Here is an 18,298-nt window from a genome sequence, read left to right on the forward strand (position 1 = left end):
CAATTAAGGCAGGCTAATCAGGGCACCTGGGTTTAAAAAGGAGCTCACTTCAGTTTGTGGTGCGCATGTAAGGAGCTGGGAGCAAGAGGCGCTAGGAGCCGAGAGTGAGAATACATACCATTGGAGGACTGAGGAGTACAAGCATTATCAGACACCAGGAGGAAGGTCCTATGGTGAGGATAAAGAAGGTGTTGGGAGGAGGCCCTGGGGAAGTAGCCCAGGGAGTTGCAGCTGTCGCACAGCTGTTCCAGGAGGCACTCTAGACAGCTGCATTCCACAGGGCCCTGGGCTGGAACCCGGAGTAGAGGACGGGCCCGGGTTCCCCCCAAACCTCCCAACTCCTGGTCAGACACAGGAGGAGTTGACCTGGACCGTGGGTTCACAAAAACGGTCAAACTGAGGGCTGCCGTGAAGCTTCAAGGCGAGCAAATCCGCCAATAAGCGCAAGACCCACCAAGGTACAGGAGGAACTTTGTCACAGTCCTTACTACTTAGAGGAACATTATCCGTTTGATACTGAGAGACTGGCACAAGTAACTCATTTTAACCCACAACCCTCCCATGAAGAAAAAATGAGAACAGGCTCCAAGTTCAATGCACTGCTCAAAATGCCAGCTCCTTTTGTCCTGACCATTTTAGGCTGAGATTATCAAAGGCACCTAAATGAGTTAGCCACCCAGATCTGGTGCCTAAAACTCCCTTAGACTGTTGGAAATTCCAACTTTAACGTAAACCTGTTAAAACAACCACAGACACATTTACTACCCTATATTGTAAATGTGACATGACTCAAATGTAAAATCAGGTTGAATTTAAAAAAATATATATATATCTAGTTGTGCCATTAGAAAAGCAAGAAGAAACTTTTTTCAACTTGCTTCTTGTCCTCTTAGCCTAGAAGTCGCCTGTTTTAAAGGATCTAATTTATTTCTAAACTAACTTTTTTTAAAAACAAAATGTTTATTGCAGGGTAAAATAAGACATTCGGGAAAGTGGTAGATAATCTACTACTTAATCAATACAACCAGGACAGATGGCAAAGCTGAGTTCTATCTGTGGAAACTTTATTAAAAGATTAGGTTGAAATTTGTTCATTGTTAAGTGAATCTAAATCTTTTCAGTAAGACAAATACATGAATTATTTTAGGAGGTATTGAAATGCGGTCTCTATCACTTTAAATAGACAACTCCATTCTCTCTAACTTTTGTCATCCCAATGTATATTCCTTAATCGGAAGAGAGAGACTGGTCTGAGATTTGTGTGAGGGGTCAGAAAAGGGTATCGAGAGTATTGGAGAAATACTTCAAAATATAATACTTATCTTTAGCATTAGGGTCCTTGAGGTTTTTAGCGATATTGTAATTGTGAATGCACAGAATACACAAATCCATTGAAAACTATGAACATGTTTTATTTAGAAGAATTTCCTCTTTCCAATAGTGGCTGTTGCAAATTTGACATGATGATGTAAAATGCAGTAGCATGAATTAGGAATTGTGGGGTGAAAGGAAGGTTAGACACAGCTTCTGTGCAGTTGTTAGCTCACAGAAAAAATTATTGGCCAGTCAACTGCCATTTTATTTCTACACCTGACAGTTCTGGTCTCTTTTTAAAAGCACTATAGGATAAAAAGTAATCGGCTGTACAGAGTTTTGGCTATTATAATGGAAAGACTAATGTGCTAGGGAGTGCACTGACAAGCCTGGGTGAAAAAGTATTTCCTCTGGTGGTCAGTAAACAAACCTTTTGCTTGTGTATCACTATGTTCTTTGGCATGATTTCCTGGGGGAGAAAACGGCAGTACAGCACACTGGATTTTAAAAAGGGTAAGTTTAGGAAAGACGAACTGCTCTGGTAAAGTCATTTCTTCTCCGCACAGAGAGGCATCGTGCTCCAGGGGATGCGTCCCAGGAATGCATGTCAGGAGACTTGGGTTCTAGTCTGAGCTTTACAGCCGGCCTGCTGTATGACCTTGGGCAAGTCACTTCACCTCTCTGAGCCTATTCTGCTACCCACCTTCTGAAGGCTCCAACCCCCTAGACAAAACAGATGAAAGGAGACTAAGGGAGTTGAGCACTTAACTCCCTTAAGCGCCTTTAAAAATCTCCCTCTTAGGTTATAAACTTTGAGTCAGTTTAGCTATGAGACTAGGTAATGCCTAGCACAGTGAGAGGCCCCATCTGAGATAGGGACTCTAGGTGTTCCTGTAATACAAATATTAAGTAATAATTAGAATGGCAGCATTTACCACCAGTTATGACCCAATAGTATCTGTGAAACCGCTGTTTCCTGTGTACTTAGAATGGGAAATAACTGCAGTAACATTGAGACAATTACAGGTTTCAGAGTAACAGCCGTGTTAGTCTGTATTCGCAAAAAGAAAAGGAGTACTTGTGGCACCTTATAGAGACTAACCAATTTATTTGAGCATAAGCTTTCGTGAGCTACAGCTCACTTAATCGGATCCGATGAAGTGAGCTGTAGCTCACGAAAGCTTATGCTCAAATAAATTGGTTAGTCTCTATAAGGTGCCACAAGTACTCCTTTTCTTATTGAGACAATCACCTAAAGCACCGTAATCCTAGAATTTCAAAATGTGGATTTCCCATGCCTCTCTCTCCTGACCCTACAAACCTGATCTCAGATCATCTCGTTTCAGGGAATGCACTTTCTGTGTGACACCATCACAGAGTGTTGGGACCATGACCCCGAGGCTCGCCTTACAGCCCATTGTGTGGCGGAACGGTTCAATCTGATGGCACAAATGGACTGTGATGACATCCTCAACAACAATACAGACAACGAAGGCAGCAAAACAGCCCCTCTAAGTGGGGAACAGTGACGGGAATAGAAATACCCAGTGACAGGAGGAAATGAAAGCCTCGTATCAAAAAGAAACAAGGAGATAAAAGACAAACACGTGGCTCTAAAAAACAAACAAACAGATCTCAATTCATCTTCCTAAAATGAACTAAGAGCTAGTTTATAACTTATTTATCGGAACCTTTCACTCCATAAGTACAATGCAAAGAGCCCTGGGATCAATACTTTGGCTAAAGTGCCACATTGTTTAGAAATTTATTATTTTGTACTTAAGTGTACACTGTTAATACATTTTCTTTATTATTTTAAAATTAATGTTTAACCTTTATTAATAAGCACCTGGATTCCACCTCTATTCCTTTAAGTTTATTTTTTTCCATGTTCATTCTTGCACCACTGAGCTTTACCCCTAATTTTCTAGCCTTTCAAACCTCAGGTGTTAGACAGGAGCTCATTAAAACAGGCATTGTCTCCGATTACCCATTCAGAGATCAGCCAGCCCTTTTCATATTGCAAGGAGATACCTGAAATTAGATTAGCAAAAGCCTGATTGGCTTTAACACCAACGCATCTTTTTCCAATGTATAATTCCTGGGAATACTTGACTTTTCCAGCTGTGTGTTAAGAGTACAAAGTTACTTGGCTAAAAAAACGAACAAGAACAATTCAGAGAATGTGGTTCAACTCTAAATAGCACTTATGCAGAATGTCAGCTAAGTATTAATTTCAAGTCACATGTCTCCTGACTCCCAGCTATCTTCTAAATCAAACTAAAGAAGATATATTGTAACAGCACGTGCACTTTAACGGTGATATCGGCAAGATGACTGGGGAGAAGGTCTAGTTCATCACATAGATGGTTTCCATCTCCACCTTCTGTGATCCAAGAGTCAAGTGGCAAATGACATGAAGGTTGGTGGGGCTTGGACCTTCCTTTCCAATTACAGCAATACTGTGTTGGGCTCCTCCCCTCTACTGGAAAGGCTCTTAGCTGAATGGCAGAAGATAAGGTAAGTCACGCCCCACTTCCAAACCTCTTCATTGACCCAAACCCTGCTCCTCTCCTCCACACACACACTCCCATGCACAGCGAGGACTGAAAGGCAATGAGAAGAGTGTGGCTCTGCTGTGCAAGGAAGCCTGCAAGCTCTGGCACGATAAAGTCATCTCCACGAAGGCAATGTATGGGGTGGCATTCAGAGGGGCACGTTGCCCATAAGTCTGCAACTGCATGGATCTACCGTACAGGTAAGGGGAAGGGTGGGAAAGAGTAGCACAATGGCTGTGCGGGATTTTGCAATCTTTGATATTGGGAGGGATTCTGTATAAAGCCTCCTGATTCTGGATTTGCACCGCTTCAGTGGAGTGTGACCTAAATTAAAAAGGCTCCTCCTTCCTAGATCCTCCCAGCTGTGTTTCCATCTCTCTCTCAGGTTCTTACATGGGGCAAAGGAGAGAGACTGTCTGAGTATAGATGTGGGTGTCACAGAAGCATCAATTCTAGGGAATGTTTTTATTGAAAAGGTTTTCTAGGTATTCTGGTGGGCACCTATTTTAAACCTCCATCTCATAGCCCCTGGCCACGCGCTGTGGTTCAATCCTCTCCCCTGACTCCTCTGTACCTCCTCCTCCTGCTTGGGACTTGGGGCCTTCTTTCAAGCGGCTCTCTGCACTTGGAACAGCTTCCCTTCTCCCGTTTACCAGGAGCATCCTCCCTTTCCCCTGCACCTCACTTCTTTTTCAGCCACTAATCACAATTCTAATGTAACCCACTTCCTCTCTTACCACCGATTACACAGAAAGAGCAAGACAGCCGTCTACAGCGTACACTTAGGAAAGAAAAGTTGAAACTGCCACTCCCACATCTAAGGGCTGCAGGTGGCTAATATGAATTCTGCATTAGCTTTTGCAGCTCCAAGTTTGAAACTGACACTACGAGGAACAAACAGTGCAACTCACAGAATAAGTATAAACTTAAGATGCTTCCAAAGGCATCCTGAACTCTCTCTCACAAGGGGAGCTGTATCCACCAAAGTGTGGGGGGAAGCAGAACATTGTAACCAAGAGTAAAGCCTACTTATTATATCCTAGGGTTGAAGTCCAATTCCTTTGCAAAGTGAGTATACATAGTCTCTGGGCGATACTGTAAAGAGCACGTGGGGGCCAAGATCGAGACACACTAATTTCAGTGCTACCATCCATCTTTGCCCCATTTACAGCCATTTTAATCAACAATGTATGGTTTCTATACATCCGCACTTGCTTAGGGGACATCTATTCTCCTTGGCCAATTATCTAGCAAGTTTGTACTGGTCAGTAAATTGCCTTTGAAGATTACCATCCCATTGATATTTCACTGGCTATTTAAGAAAGTTGTGACTGTCACTTTCTATTTAGTCCCAATTTTCCAAGAATAGCTGAAACTAAACATTTGTGTTTAGTTATATTGCTGTCTGCTTTCAGACTGAAAGTGATTGTTTCTATTGATTTTGTCCAAATGTTTCACTGAAATACTTCTAACGGTCCAGGAAAGAAACATTGACACACGAAAAATAGTATGTAGACATCTGATTCTTCACCTTCGATGTCAATGGAAATTTTGTCATTGACTTAAACAAGTGCAAGATCAAGCCCCACCAGAAAGAGGGAGGATGGAACATAGGCCCAAATATTGCATTGTGCTGGGCCCCCACAGAGCTCCACTGTATGGAACTGTAGGATCAGAACCACAGACAGGGCTTGAAGGTTTGCTTACAAAGTAGCAACAAATACTTCCCTCCACTGCAGGATTTACAGGGCGGAATTCTGTGGCCTGTGTTCTGCAGGAGGTCAGACCAGATGGTTGTAGCAGTCCCTTCTCATCTAATCCTCCGAAAATCTATCAACCTAGATCAAAAATTGTATCTTATGATTTCACTAAGATTCTTAAAGGAGTCACATAAAATTCATATTGTTTGAATCTAATAGTCAATAGTAAGAAATATGGAAAATGGTCCACAATTACCATTACATCCTTTATCTCCCCAGCAGAACTGACAAACTGCTTTAACACACTGTAGCTGTAGCCGTGTTGGTTCCAGGATACTAGCTTTAAGACAGGAGTTAAAATCCAGAACATTAAACCTCTTCCAGCTATGGATGATGATCACCTGAACAACAGAGGAAATTCCTAGGTGGTCTTTTCAACACCTTCATGTTGAAGGAGTCTTGCCTCGCATATTAAAAAGACAATTCCTTTAGCAATCAATGTTGTTCCATTTGGTACACTATCGATATTAGCTACAGTGATATTAATGTGAAACCAGTCATACCAAGTGGGAGAAATCTGACTAAAAACCAGAAAATAAGAAAAGCCATCAAGGTTAAGACTGAAATGTCACCTGAACTCACCCCCTTTATAAATAGGTATCCAGGAGTGGCTCCAGGTCACATTTTTAAGTAGGGGATTGTAACTTGCTTTAACTGCATGTGCTTATTAACAGAGGACACTTTTGAAGGAGGAACTTGGTCTCCTGCTATAGCAGCTCAGGTATTTAAATTAAGATCTGCTGTGGCTGCTGCTGCTTTGAAGCCTGGACTGTGTGCTACCACACTGACCCTTGCAGGAATCCTGTGTCACAAAGCCTGTTTTGTTTTTTTTAATTAATAGCCGTGAACTAAGCATCAAATTATGAGGAAGGCTCAGTTTATTTTACTGGATTTCCCCTGCCTGCAACAGCAGGTCTAGACCCCAGAACCAGAAGAACTGCTTGACCTAGTCTATGTCCACACCTTGGTGTCCTGGGTTACATGATGATTTCAAAGGGAAAATCACCACCACTTGCAGCATGGAGCCTGACGTATAAAAGAAGCATGCACACTCATGCTCCAGAGCCAGGCAGGAACCCCCACTCTCCACAGTGGGGTTCCTGCTCCGTCCATGGGACCTGGTTAATAGCCTATGAACTGCTGCCACTCTTCGGCACATGGCTGGAGGGAGAATGGCCACACCCAGGATGGGACAGCACCACCTCAGCAGAGAACCCTCTGGAGTGCTGGGTTGAGTCAGGGGCGGGGTCCTCTCCAGTGCCTTCTGGTGGGATGTCCCCAGACAGCAGCCAAATGCTGGGGAAGGTGGCATCAGAAGGTGCCCCGCTGTGATAAGTCACAGGATAGTGGTGGGGGTGTCTGCCACTACTGGTCTTGAAGGTCACCCTTCTCACCTTCCGGGCTGGGTGTGGTACACGAGCAAGGAAACCTCAGGGCGCCACAAAGCCAGCAGAGAACTCTGTACATTTCCTTCCACCACAGCAGACCCCTCGGAACCATTATCCCTTGCCACTTACTTCTCTACTAGGGGCTGAAGCCTCCCTCCTTCTCCTGGACAGTTCCCAACCCAGCCAAAGAAGGGAGTAGGCAGCCAAGGAGGGGGGAGACCCCACATTTCAGATGGATTTTTCATAGATAGCCCCTGCCACCACCATCCCAAGGGCCCTGGATTGCCCTAACTGAGCACTGGCAGTGACAGAGTTAGCAGTGTAATGCTATTAGCATGTGCATAAAAGCTAGACCTCTGAAATAGCTGGGGACAATACAGTGGGTAAAGGATAAAGTTTCTGCATTCACTCTGATTTCTTTGCTTCTGTGGATTTAACAAACAGGCCCTTGCACACCATTACCATGTCATTAAGCCTGTTATTAATACGCTCTCTCTATATTCCTTTAAGACACATTCATAGATGGAGCAGTAAGAGTGTACACTGACAATAAGCACAGCCTGTCAATCGAAAATCCTGAGTGAACCATTAAAAAAGCATTAAAACCAACAGATATTCTGTTTTCTTTACATCTTAATATTTTGGCTAGTATAAAGTGTGTTTTTATAATAACGATTAGTCAAAATTATAGCAACATTGCCTTTAAAATAAATTAAGATTTATTTTTCAAACACAAGGGCACTAAGCCAGTAGTTTCAGTTTTTAACATTACTCCTTCTCTGAATTTAAGACACTCTAAACAATTTATTTCAAAATTTGTAAGGAAAAATAGAGGGTATTCTATACAAAGTTAGAAGCATATAGTTTACACAGGGCCTAAACTGCACACGCTTCTTCAGAAGGAAGTTATTCTGACAGGTACGGGTGGTCAGATACTACGGCTTGGGGAGGCCGTGGAAATATGGCTAGACATACATGAAAGAATGATGTACGCACAATATTCATCCTAATCACCAGGACTCTGGGAAAACAGACAAAACAAGCTAATCATTTTGTAGTTTTATTTTTCCCCCCCATTTTTCCTCACACATGGACTCTTTATGACTTATATTCAGAGCAAAATGTACAAGGGAATCAAAGTAGTTGTGCATAAACCCAAACTTTTTTTTACTTTTTTTTTTGCGCACAATTTACAGTTTTTTGTTGAATGTTAACATGGTTATTTAAATTTTCTTTGATGCCTTCTTACATTCTTATGTCTTCAATGGAAAACATCTTACCAGATCACACTGTTACGAGTTCTCACGATGATGGAACAGGTCAAGCCATTTACAACGGCTGGTGAGTGGCAGATAATGTTATATACACTGATTGGAAGACTACATCAGAAGAAAAAACAGAGTAAGGCACCACTCTTGGAAAATTAAGGTAGCTTGTAGTAACAATAATGAAAGACAATCAGTACTACTCATAATTGCCAGCAATTCTTAGACTTCAATAAAATACTTACACTATAAAAAATGAAGGATGTTTGTACCTGAATACATTTTCCTGATATCTGATTGTATGTACATTAAAACACAGTCTCCAGCAAAATAAACCTTTTCATGTACTATGAAAAAACCAAACCACAGTCCGTGTGTTCAATGGTCACATTTAACTGCTGTTTTTTGTTGTTCTGAACAAATATACAAAGGAGAAAAATCAAACCAATCCAATGGACAGCATGTAACACTGGCACTTCACCTCCAAGATGATCCCATGCACGGAGATGAAGAAATTAATACAACCGTGGTTTTATGGTTGCTGTTCAGTTTGAAAGCCTTAGTCCTTGGGGGGGGGGGGCCTAAACTTCCTTACATTTGCAATGTGAGCAAATCCTAAACAGTCACTCAGAAAGTGAGATTTAATAAAATTAGGAGCTGAAAAGTGTTCTGAATTATTCTTCCAATTCAATTCTTTCAAGTATACTAAAATGTTTCAGAGGAAAAAATGTCTCCATGGTTACAATTCCAATCAATTTTATAAATCCTTAAAAAAAAGGGTAGCCTCTACTTAGCTTCCACATCCCTCCAGGGCATGCACATATTCCTTCTGAAGGAAAAAAGTCTTGTCAAATCCGGATGATTCTTAACACTGATTCCAGGTGCAGCTTCTGAAACCTCCTCCAGGTTTCTGTCAGGAGGTTAATCGCCGGGTATACAAGCAACAAAACTTTTTTTTTTTGTTTACATGGGTACTGAGTATTTCAGTGTTATTGAACAGAGCTCAGTGCACAGATTCTCAGAAAAGGTTCACGTGTCACTCCAAAGGTAAAGCCATTGAAGCAACAACATTTCATCTGACTTCTGCTGCTCAGGAAGTCAAATGGTTTATATCTTAGGCAGCTTGCAGTAGGACCTGCTTAAAAGATTACATAATTTAGATAAAACCGTTTGGATCATACAAAAACAAGTTGGTGAACATACCTGGCAAGGTGGTCTCTACACCTTTGATTATGTGTAACCTTTAAAGTGCCCTAGTATTGTATTCCTTTACGCTCATTTGAATTTGTGCAATTATAAAAACAGGGGACACAGTGTTATTTACTGTGTTTTGAGAGTGACAGAGATTAGATAAACAGAGAAACTCATCCTGAAGAGTCTTATCTAGTTAGTGTCCACTTGCTGAGTCTGTATGGTGGGGACTGTTTTCCAAAGGGGATTATAATACACCCAGCCATCTCCCTGCAATTCAAATGGGAGGGGGGAAAAAAAGTTACACAGAATTATAATAAAAGAATTCACATAGAAAAGTATTTTGTGATGCCAGGTGTCGAACTGACAGCACTGGAAACTAGAGGTACACATCTTATGTATACCATAGATATCAGTGCAAGCTTCCCCACAGTCTCTGCTCTGGAGAGACCATCTCTAGGGATGAGGATATCTAAGGGCTTGGCACACGCTATGTCTGAGTGTGGACAAGCTAGGATGTAAATCTACAGTGCACTAGTCTGCCACACACTAAGTCACAGTGTGAGCCCTATTATCATGCACTAGACTAGAAGGTCTCTAGTGCACCTTGTTATCTGGCTGTTTTAAACAGAATATGCCAAAGTGCTCTACAGAACTTTCAGGGTGTGACAGTAGTGTCCACACAGCCAGTTAGCACACAGAAAGTTAATGCACTGCAGATTTACAGACCCTGGCTTGTCACACAGTAACTGACCATGTAGACAAGCCCTAAGAAATCATGCTCATTCCAGTCAAGTACAGTATTCTGCTGGGACTAACAACAGCAGCAGCAGTCAGCCCTAACTGATGTAGATATGAGGATGGAACCCTGGCACCCTGTGGTCTGGATTGAGACCAGCAGCTTATTTTGCAAAGGCTCAGCAAACAGCCATCAGAGAGAAATGGCTTGTGCTCACAAGCAAACTGGGCTACATTTGAACTGAGGATCTGGAGATGAAATGGTTCTGGATCTTATTTACCCTACTCTGAGCCACCCAGTATCTCAAATTCTGCTTTCAAATAAAATATCTGAAAACAACGTTGTTTTTTAAAACCACACAACCTGCATTTCTCCTGTCAACAAACTACTTGATTAAAAAACATTCTTAGTCCGAAATATTTACTTCTTGCGTTCACAAGTTAAAGGTAGCAGTTTCCTTGTGCGGTGAAAATTTTTGTATGCAAAAGTGATATTCTCTCCCAAATTTAAAATTTTATCTAGTTAAGTCACTCTCTCTTTGCTCACTTTGCCACAAATAAATACACATCAGCGAAAGTTTTCAGAAACCAAAAGTCAAAGTTTATTTAGATTTTTAGATAACACTCTGAGATCTAAGAGGCTACTTAAGCAAAGTTTCTGAACCATGAGAGATGGGGATTTGTTACTGAGGGTATGTCTACAATGCAATTAGACACCCACAGCTGCCCCAAGCCATCGGACTTGGGCTCCAGCAAAGGGTCTTTTTAACTGTGGTGTGGACATTCAGGCTCGGGGACTTTCCCACCTTGCAGGGTCTTAGAGATTGGGCTGCAGCCTGAATGTCTATATCGCAATTAAACAGCCCCTTAGCCTGAGTCAGCTGTGTAGACATATCCTGGGTGAAAAGGAATACTCTGCAGTGGTCCCTTTGATTTAGCTTTAGAATACCCTGCAGTTTGTGGTTCGGAACCATATCTAGTTCCAAATATTTTAAACCTTCTGCTGAACTGGAGATAATTTTTTGCTTTTCATATTTTACTGTACTGTTGCATTTGTGATCACACAAATTTGTCACAATATGGATCTGAAGCTCCACAGCATAGCTGAAATATACACCTCTATTCCCTCCACAGAGGAGGGCCAGGCTGCCTACCTCAGCAGCTGCTAGTTTCCACATGGGAAAGAAAATCTGCTCTAAAGCGGTCACACCAGAAATTCCTAGTCTTTTGGGGCATCTTTTACAGATAACCAGGATAACAGCTTGATCATGCTCCAACCATTGAATGGACAAGCTGCATTAAAACCTGAAATCTACATTAATGAAAAGCTGATGAAGAGCTGGTAGTCACAATGATGTTTTTGTTTTATATGCACACGGTGCAATCAGCTCCAATAGCTTCCTTTGTGTTTTGTTCAGGTATTCATGGTCCACTTTTAAACCACATCACAGTTTCCATGTGTCTCAGCTGAATTGTAAAAGTTGTTTACTTTTGAAGGAAGTTAAGCCACACAAAGAAATGCTTGCAGTTGTGGGGTCATAATTGCAAAACCAGGGAGCGCTGTGAGCTAGTAGATGATGTTCTCCTGCATGCTAGGGGTTTGGGTGCTCTTAAACCATCTGGCTGTTTTACAAGGCAATCCAGATTCCCCAAAAGATGAACTCTGAAGCAAAAGGCCAAGTACTTTACCCTGACAGAAGACTCAGATTGAACAGCAACTGGCTGTTCTAGGATTGATATTGTAGATATAAGTTCTTATAACAGCTAGCAAAATGAAAAGTGTAAGAGAGTGTGCGTGTGCGTATCCCACATTAAGAATGACAGAGAACCAGCAGGCAAAGGAAGGAAGAGGGAGCTCCCCTCAGGGCTCTAAAGGGATTTTTCAAGTTAGAGGCTTAATAACCAAGTTCTTGGGACAGCTTGAGAGGGTCAGAGGTAATAAAGACTCCATTCAAGTCATATGATTTCTTAAACCACTTGGTAAGTTAGTATAGAAGACTACTCTTTTTCTAGTGCTGGTTACTCTGGGTGAAAAATACATTAGTGCTCTGGAAATAGAGTCACTGTATATTTTTATGCCTTTATAGAAACTTATCAAAAGCTACTGTTTCCATTTTTATTATTTATGAGCAAGGAACTAGGTCCTTAACACTTATGTTTCGTGCACAGAAGTTCTTTACCAACAACCATTTAGCTTTAGAGTCATTCAGTGTGGAATGAAAGAATCATAACATAAGAATAGCCTTGTATAGAAATGCATTGACTGATATTTCATTAAACGTATTATAAGATCCAAGGCCCTATGGCATGCTGTTATCAGCATTCCCTAGAATGTCCTCTATAGGCTCACGACCTGCACGTTAATATACATGCTCATATGTGCATTTACAATACATACATTTTTCACACACAATAGTTACTTACTTCTTTAACAAAGTATTTTGTGCTCCACGGTGCCTCTGTTTCAGCACGAAGTCTCTCTTCATTTCTCTGCCGTTCCTCAAGGGCTCGCTTATGCTCTGTTGCTTTATCGATGTCTCCATCCTTCAGAGACTCTGTTACATGTTGCCACAGTCGCCTACAAATCAGAAGGAAGGCTACAATTTAGTCACGGGTATTTTTAGTAAAAGAGTCATGGACAGGTCACAGGCAATAAACAAAAATTCATGGCCCATGACCTGTCCATGACAGACTATAAATATCCGTGACTAAATCTTGGGGGGGTACTTGGGAAGCGGGGGGCCGCTGCTGTGGGGGGGGGGGGGGGGGGAGGTGGGGAAAGGGGCTGGGCCAACGGCACCAGTTGGCAGGGGTCATCAAAGCAGCGGCTGCTTGGATAGTCCCAGGGCCAGCCACACCAGCCGCTGCTCAGGTGGTCCCCAGGGCCAGCTGCCCGGTGCTGCCCAAGCAGCAGCCGGTGTGGCTGGCTGTGGGGTCACCCGAGAGGCTGGCTGCAGAGCTGCCCCAGCAGAGGCAAGTCTGGCTGTCCCCAGAGCCAGCTGATTGGGCAGCCCCGGGGTCAGCCGCACTGGCCACTGCAGAAGTCCCGGAAAGTCATGGAATCCATGACTTCTGTGACCTCCGTGACAGACACAGAGTCCTAATCAGAAGCTTTAATTGATTTCACATTTTTCAGTGCCTTCCTGGATTGCAGTCACTTGACTTACAGAACTGGTGTACAGCAGGTGACATTATTTCACAATTATACTCCAACCTCTTCTCTGGCATGCCAAATTAATGTAAAACAGAACAGGATTGAGAGGCACAAGAAAAAAAGGAGCTCGTAATTTAGTCCTCTAGGCTAATATTAAACTGCTCTCGACTGCAATGCTAGATTGGCACATAAATGAAAAGGTCTAGGAATTTTCAGCCTAATCCCAAATGGACATTTGTATGCATCTTAAAACTGCCAAACAAAAGTTTTGTTTCTGCTGAGGACAGCCCCTGTAAAGAACTGCTGGGCTGCACAAAGGATTATTATTTGTACTGTGTAATGTCCAAAGGCTTAAGACGGAGGTCTTCCTATAGCAGGCACTGTATGTACTCGTAAGACAGTAATCATCTGTGCCCTGAATATGCAGTTTAAATAGCACTTGCCTGCACTATGTCTAGCTCTAAGCAGTATTATCCATTCCTGAATATTCAAGATCACTTTGGCTCTACTGGTCCCACACACTACCCAGTCTGGATATTTAAGTCTGTCGATTTCTCATAGGCAGCCTGGTTTGTAAGTTGAGGAATTCCATAAATTTTATAGAACAATTAAACAGATGTAAATTTTTTTTATTATTATTATTTTTACCTAGACTCAAATGGCCCTTGCTTCTCTAGGGGCCGTACTCGTTTTCTTGTCACTGACAGTTTTGTCAAGTCCACATACTTGGTCTCTCCGTTGCTGTAGGTGAATTCAAGCACACTATTCCATTCACCTTGCACTCTGCAGGCTACAGTGTTTGTTGCATTCTGCTTTACTTCACCTGTGACTCTGGAAAACAAAAACAACAACAAAAAAAAGACCACAACTGAGAACAGACTGCTAGGGCCTATTCTGACATTTCATTTTGGAAGAAACTGCAAGCTAGTCTTTCACACATTCTAAGTTTTTAAGTCAGTTACTTAAAGTATGTATTTGCATTGAGAAGCTGGGAGAGGGAATAATGAAAAAGTCGTTTTTCTATTATTCTTGTGATATTACCCAACAGAACTCAGCTTTTGGGCTTTAACTTAAAACTTGCAAGTCTTTTCACAGGAGAACTGAGCTGAAAAGAAACTGACATATGGGTTACACTCGTAAACCATTACTACAGTTCATATTTTTCTCCTGGATATCAAGCTTGATATTTAACATAAATAATATTTATTTGATATTTATGTTAACAAGCTAACTCTCTCTGTAGAACAATTATCTTCACCTGCTAGCCCTGTAGGCCACTTGCTCTTTATTTTTTAAGTTTATAATGCAAGTATCGCATTAAAAGAGACAATGAGGCAAGAACAGAGGGGAAGATAAATACAAAACTAAGGAGTCTGACTTGGAGATCTGTGTTCCATTCCTGGCTCTGCCAGACTTCCTGGGTGACTAAGAGCAACCAGGGTGCTGAGATGGATTCATGCTTCATACAACATTTGGACCCTCAGACAGAAGGTGCTATATATACACACAGTATTATCATCACTCCCATGAGTGCATACTTGGGTGAATGAGTGTGGAAAAAAAAAAAAAAAAAAACAACCCATGCCCAAAGAACGCATGACAATGGATTTACAATGAAGTGACACTGGAAAGGGAGACTCGAAAGCTTGATTGACCCAGTCAGACTTAGCAACAAATAGCCAAAATTTCCCCACCCTTTCATGCAGTGAAGATTCATTCTCCCTTATGAGAGGGTGAAGGAGTGAGGGTTTGCTAGCGATTCAGACAAGACAAGCGGTCTCTCAGCTGCATGGAGTTCAAGGCTTCACTGGGGATGCCAGCCCCTACCTTACGTACCTCCAGTTATCTGTACAGAATGGATCTACACCATGGTTACTCCCCAGGTTCTCTTTCCCACTGGAAACGAGGTTTGTTCAGTGGTGAGACTGCCGCTGATCCACAGCCACATCTACATTCTGTGGGACTCAGTGTGTGAAGTTACCGTAGCATTAACTTCAGTTACATATATGGTACTCTGAACCACCAGGTGCAAGGAAAGGAAGCCAGGTGCCACTTACGGAGCAGAAAAGGGCTGGCTACTGGCCATATATGACTAGATGAGAATTCCCCTGTGGGATGGAAAGCTCTCAGCTGGCACAATGTTAGTATAGCCCGTACACCTCTCCTGGCCCAAGTGTAGGTGACATGCCAGGGCTGAGCTGGAGCACAACTGCACTCCAGCAGTTCTCAGGTGATTGATGCCAGCTGACGCAGATTAAAACAACATCCCCATGTTTGCCCTAAGCTACACCGGGACTGTGGCTGGAGCTGCACAAGGCGGACAGTGGCTGCCTGGAAGCCCACCCCTCTCTCCCACACTAAGCAGATCTCAGCACAAGAGAGAATCTGGCCCTCTGTGTTTTACTTGTGGGAATATTGCATATTTTTACAAGTCTTTACCAATGTTCAAACAGTAAGTTTAATTTTACCCATATGAAAAATTTTGGAGTAGTTACCGGAATATTAGACTGAACAGAATTGATGCATCTTAGCTATACACTTGTAGTTGAGAAGGACACAATGCAAGAGTCAGACGAACATTAAACTTGAAAATCGTATTTCCATGTGAAGGTTTGTTTTACCAGTAAGCATGGCTCTCCCTACGGTGTACCGATAAAGAGGGTTAAACAGTTTTTGAAAACAACTATGAAGACTAGGCAGTAAAGTACCAGTCCATTGATTTTATGCTGTTTTTGCATCCTCTGCAACTTTTACACATCGCTGAAACTACTCTACATTATGAAATTTTCATTTATCTCAATTATATCTCTAAACAGACTGGTGCACTCTGAATGAATTACAGACTAAGATGGCCAGTATTTGTGTTTACACATTTCATGTGTTTATCAGCTTCATATTTAAACTGTAATACAGTTAAACTGACACTGGATGCTTGTACAATTTGAGATATCACAGTGTCAATCACAAATTGGTATCTTTGCTTGACTTAAAGGTAAAACTGGGATTTTAGCTCAATCATGGGTCTTCACAAGTGAGTGATATTCTGCACACTGTTAGTGATCATTATGACCTAAATTTCTTTCTATTAAGATTACCTTGCACTGCACAACCATTCCCAGTCCTGAATATCACGCAACCTATGGCAGAACAAGTTTCAGCAAAGATACCACATATGTCTTGATACTGGGTTTTTTAATCATCTAGATTACATTCATATTACTCTGTTGAATATTACTATCCTCAGCAATTCAGCTGGGTACAGTGCAATCTTATCTGGCACAGGGCTGACAGATATCCAACCAATGTCTTACAGCAAGGGTCATTCAAACCAAATCGATAACGGTTGCTGTCACAGCAACATTCACTAGCGGCCCATGTCACTATAACAACGCTGCTACTTGGTCTCGTAGAGAGATTGCTTTGGGTAACGTCCAAATACCATAATCTCAAAATTTCATTGAAAATATGTTCATGCAACTGTGGCTATATCAATGATAAATGTGACACCAAATAAACCCTCTATGTAAGAGTTTCTAATTTTATGTAGCAATATACTACACCACATAATCACCACCGTATACCACAGAAACATTCCTCCCAAATCACTAACCAGTACAACAACAACAAAATTTGTTAAAACAGACACAGGTAAAGAAAATGCCATAACAAAATGATTACAAAGTTGGAGACACAATACATATGGTATGAATAAAAAGCAAATATGCTATTTAAGTAATTTTAAAAATGACAAACAAAAAGAACAGGTAAACTTCAATTATCAAAATACCCTGGAGGACACATTAAACCTGTCAACAATTAGATTTTCATCTTCCATATGAATCTTGGGATTTAGGGACAAATATGTTTTACAAACCCAACTACCTGCATTAATTGCTCCTAGGAGAAGGGGGAGAAATCCACTTGATGCTATCTAACTGACATATGCACCTGCCTGCCGATTTCTGTGCCCACCAGGGTACTACCCTGGCACCATGGGTCCTCAAGTTTGAGATGCTTTTTACCTTTTATTAAGATAGCCTCCCTAAACTGTTTCTCTGCAACAGCAAATTGCAGAGTCGCAATAAACTGTCAAAGCAAATTACACTTAAAAGCCTTTATTGTTCAGGCCTATTGGACTAAACATAGAAAAAATATGAAATATTTAAGTAAGGGTTTTTAACAACAAGCACTGTGTTCAGTGGATGGTTGAAAAATGAACATGTGATGTCAGATAACAGAGTACATTAAGGCCCAGAAACTGTTTCACTACAGGACTCCTTTCTATGTGTTTCCTTCTTCCATCATTTGAGTGTCTGCATCTTTGTATGGGAGTGCTCAAGATCACATGTCTTACTATACTATGTCTTAAAAGGGATATCATCAGTGTTAATGGGCCCCCAAAGCCATCTAACTTCTCTCTTCCCTTGAATCCAAAATGTCTTAATGTGAAACTCATTCCCAGCCTTTACCTCCATATCACACACAAAGCCTGAGTAAGTGTGTGGGAAACAGAATAGAGACTATGGGGAGAGACTCCAACCCCCAACACTGCACAGCATGCAGTGCATCACATCCTCAGTGTCTACTAAAGCCTTTGGGGATGGAATAGCAATGACCACAATGGGTTTTGGGGGGATAATTTAGTGTTATTAATATTTACACAGATTATAGCTTTTGTATTGTATTCACCCCTTTTCTGTATTTAATGAAATTTCATTCATATTTTATTCAATATTACAGAAGTCTGTAAATGTTTCTGTACTATATATTCCTGGTCATGAGACATGCTTTCAGTTAAAACTTATCATTGGCACCCCACTCTCCTTCTCAGGCTAACAACCTTGCAGGGTTTTGGTTTTTGTTTTTAATTTGGTTTTTACTGCAAGTTGGAGATTCTTTCATCAAAACAGTAATAGTACTTTGATAACTC

The 18,298-nt window shown here is 41.6% G+C and overlaps 2 protein-coding genes across 3 annotated transcripts in view; one reads left to right on the plus strand and one right to left on the minus strand.

The window, feature by feature from the left end:
• Positions 1 to 3,139, plus strand: part of LOC125645204 (TGF-beta receptor type-2-like) — a 62,824-nt gene extending 59,685 nt beyond the window's left edge. The window contains 2 exon segments of the mRNA XM_048870426.2: positions 2,661 to 2,836; positions 2,838 to 3,139. Coding sequence (XP_048726383.2) covers positions 2,661 to 2,836; positions 2,838 to 2,865 — 204 coding nt within the window. The 3' untranslated portion in view covers positions 2,866 to 3,139.
• A 4,928-nt stretch (positions 3,140 to 8,067) lies between these two features.
• Positions 8,068 to 18,298, minus strand: part of OSBPL11 (oxysterol binding protein like 11) — a 63,036-nt gene continuing 52,805 nt past the window's right edge. Inside the window, exons 11-13 of one of the 2 annotated variants that reach the window (XM_048870425.2) lie at positions 14,017 to 14,199; positions 12,639 to 12,792; positions 8,068 to 8,399 (exon numbers count right to left, since the gene is read on the minus strand). In XM_048870425.2, coding sequence (XP_048726382.2) covers positions 8,379 to 8,399; positions 12,639 to 12,792; positions 14,017 to 14,199 — 358 coding nt within the window. In that variant the 3' untranslated portion in view covers positions 8,068 to 8,378. Of the gene's footprint in view, positions 9,747 to 12,638; positions 12,793 to 14,016; positions 14,200 to 18,298 lie in introns of both variants that reach the window. The other variant, XM_048870423.2, reaches the window with a different exon arrangement.

This window comes from Caretta caretta, chromosome 11, assembly GCF_965140235.1.
Source record: "Caretta caretta isolate rCarCar2 chromosome 11, rCarCar1.hap1, whole genome shotgun sequence".
Lineage (NCBI taxonomy): Eukaryota > Metazoa > Chordata > Testudines > Cheloniidae > Caretta > Caretta caretta.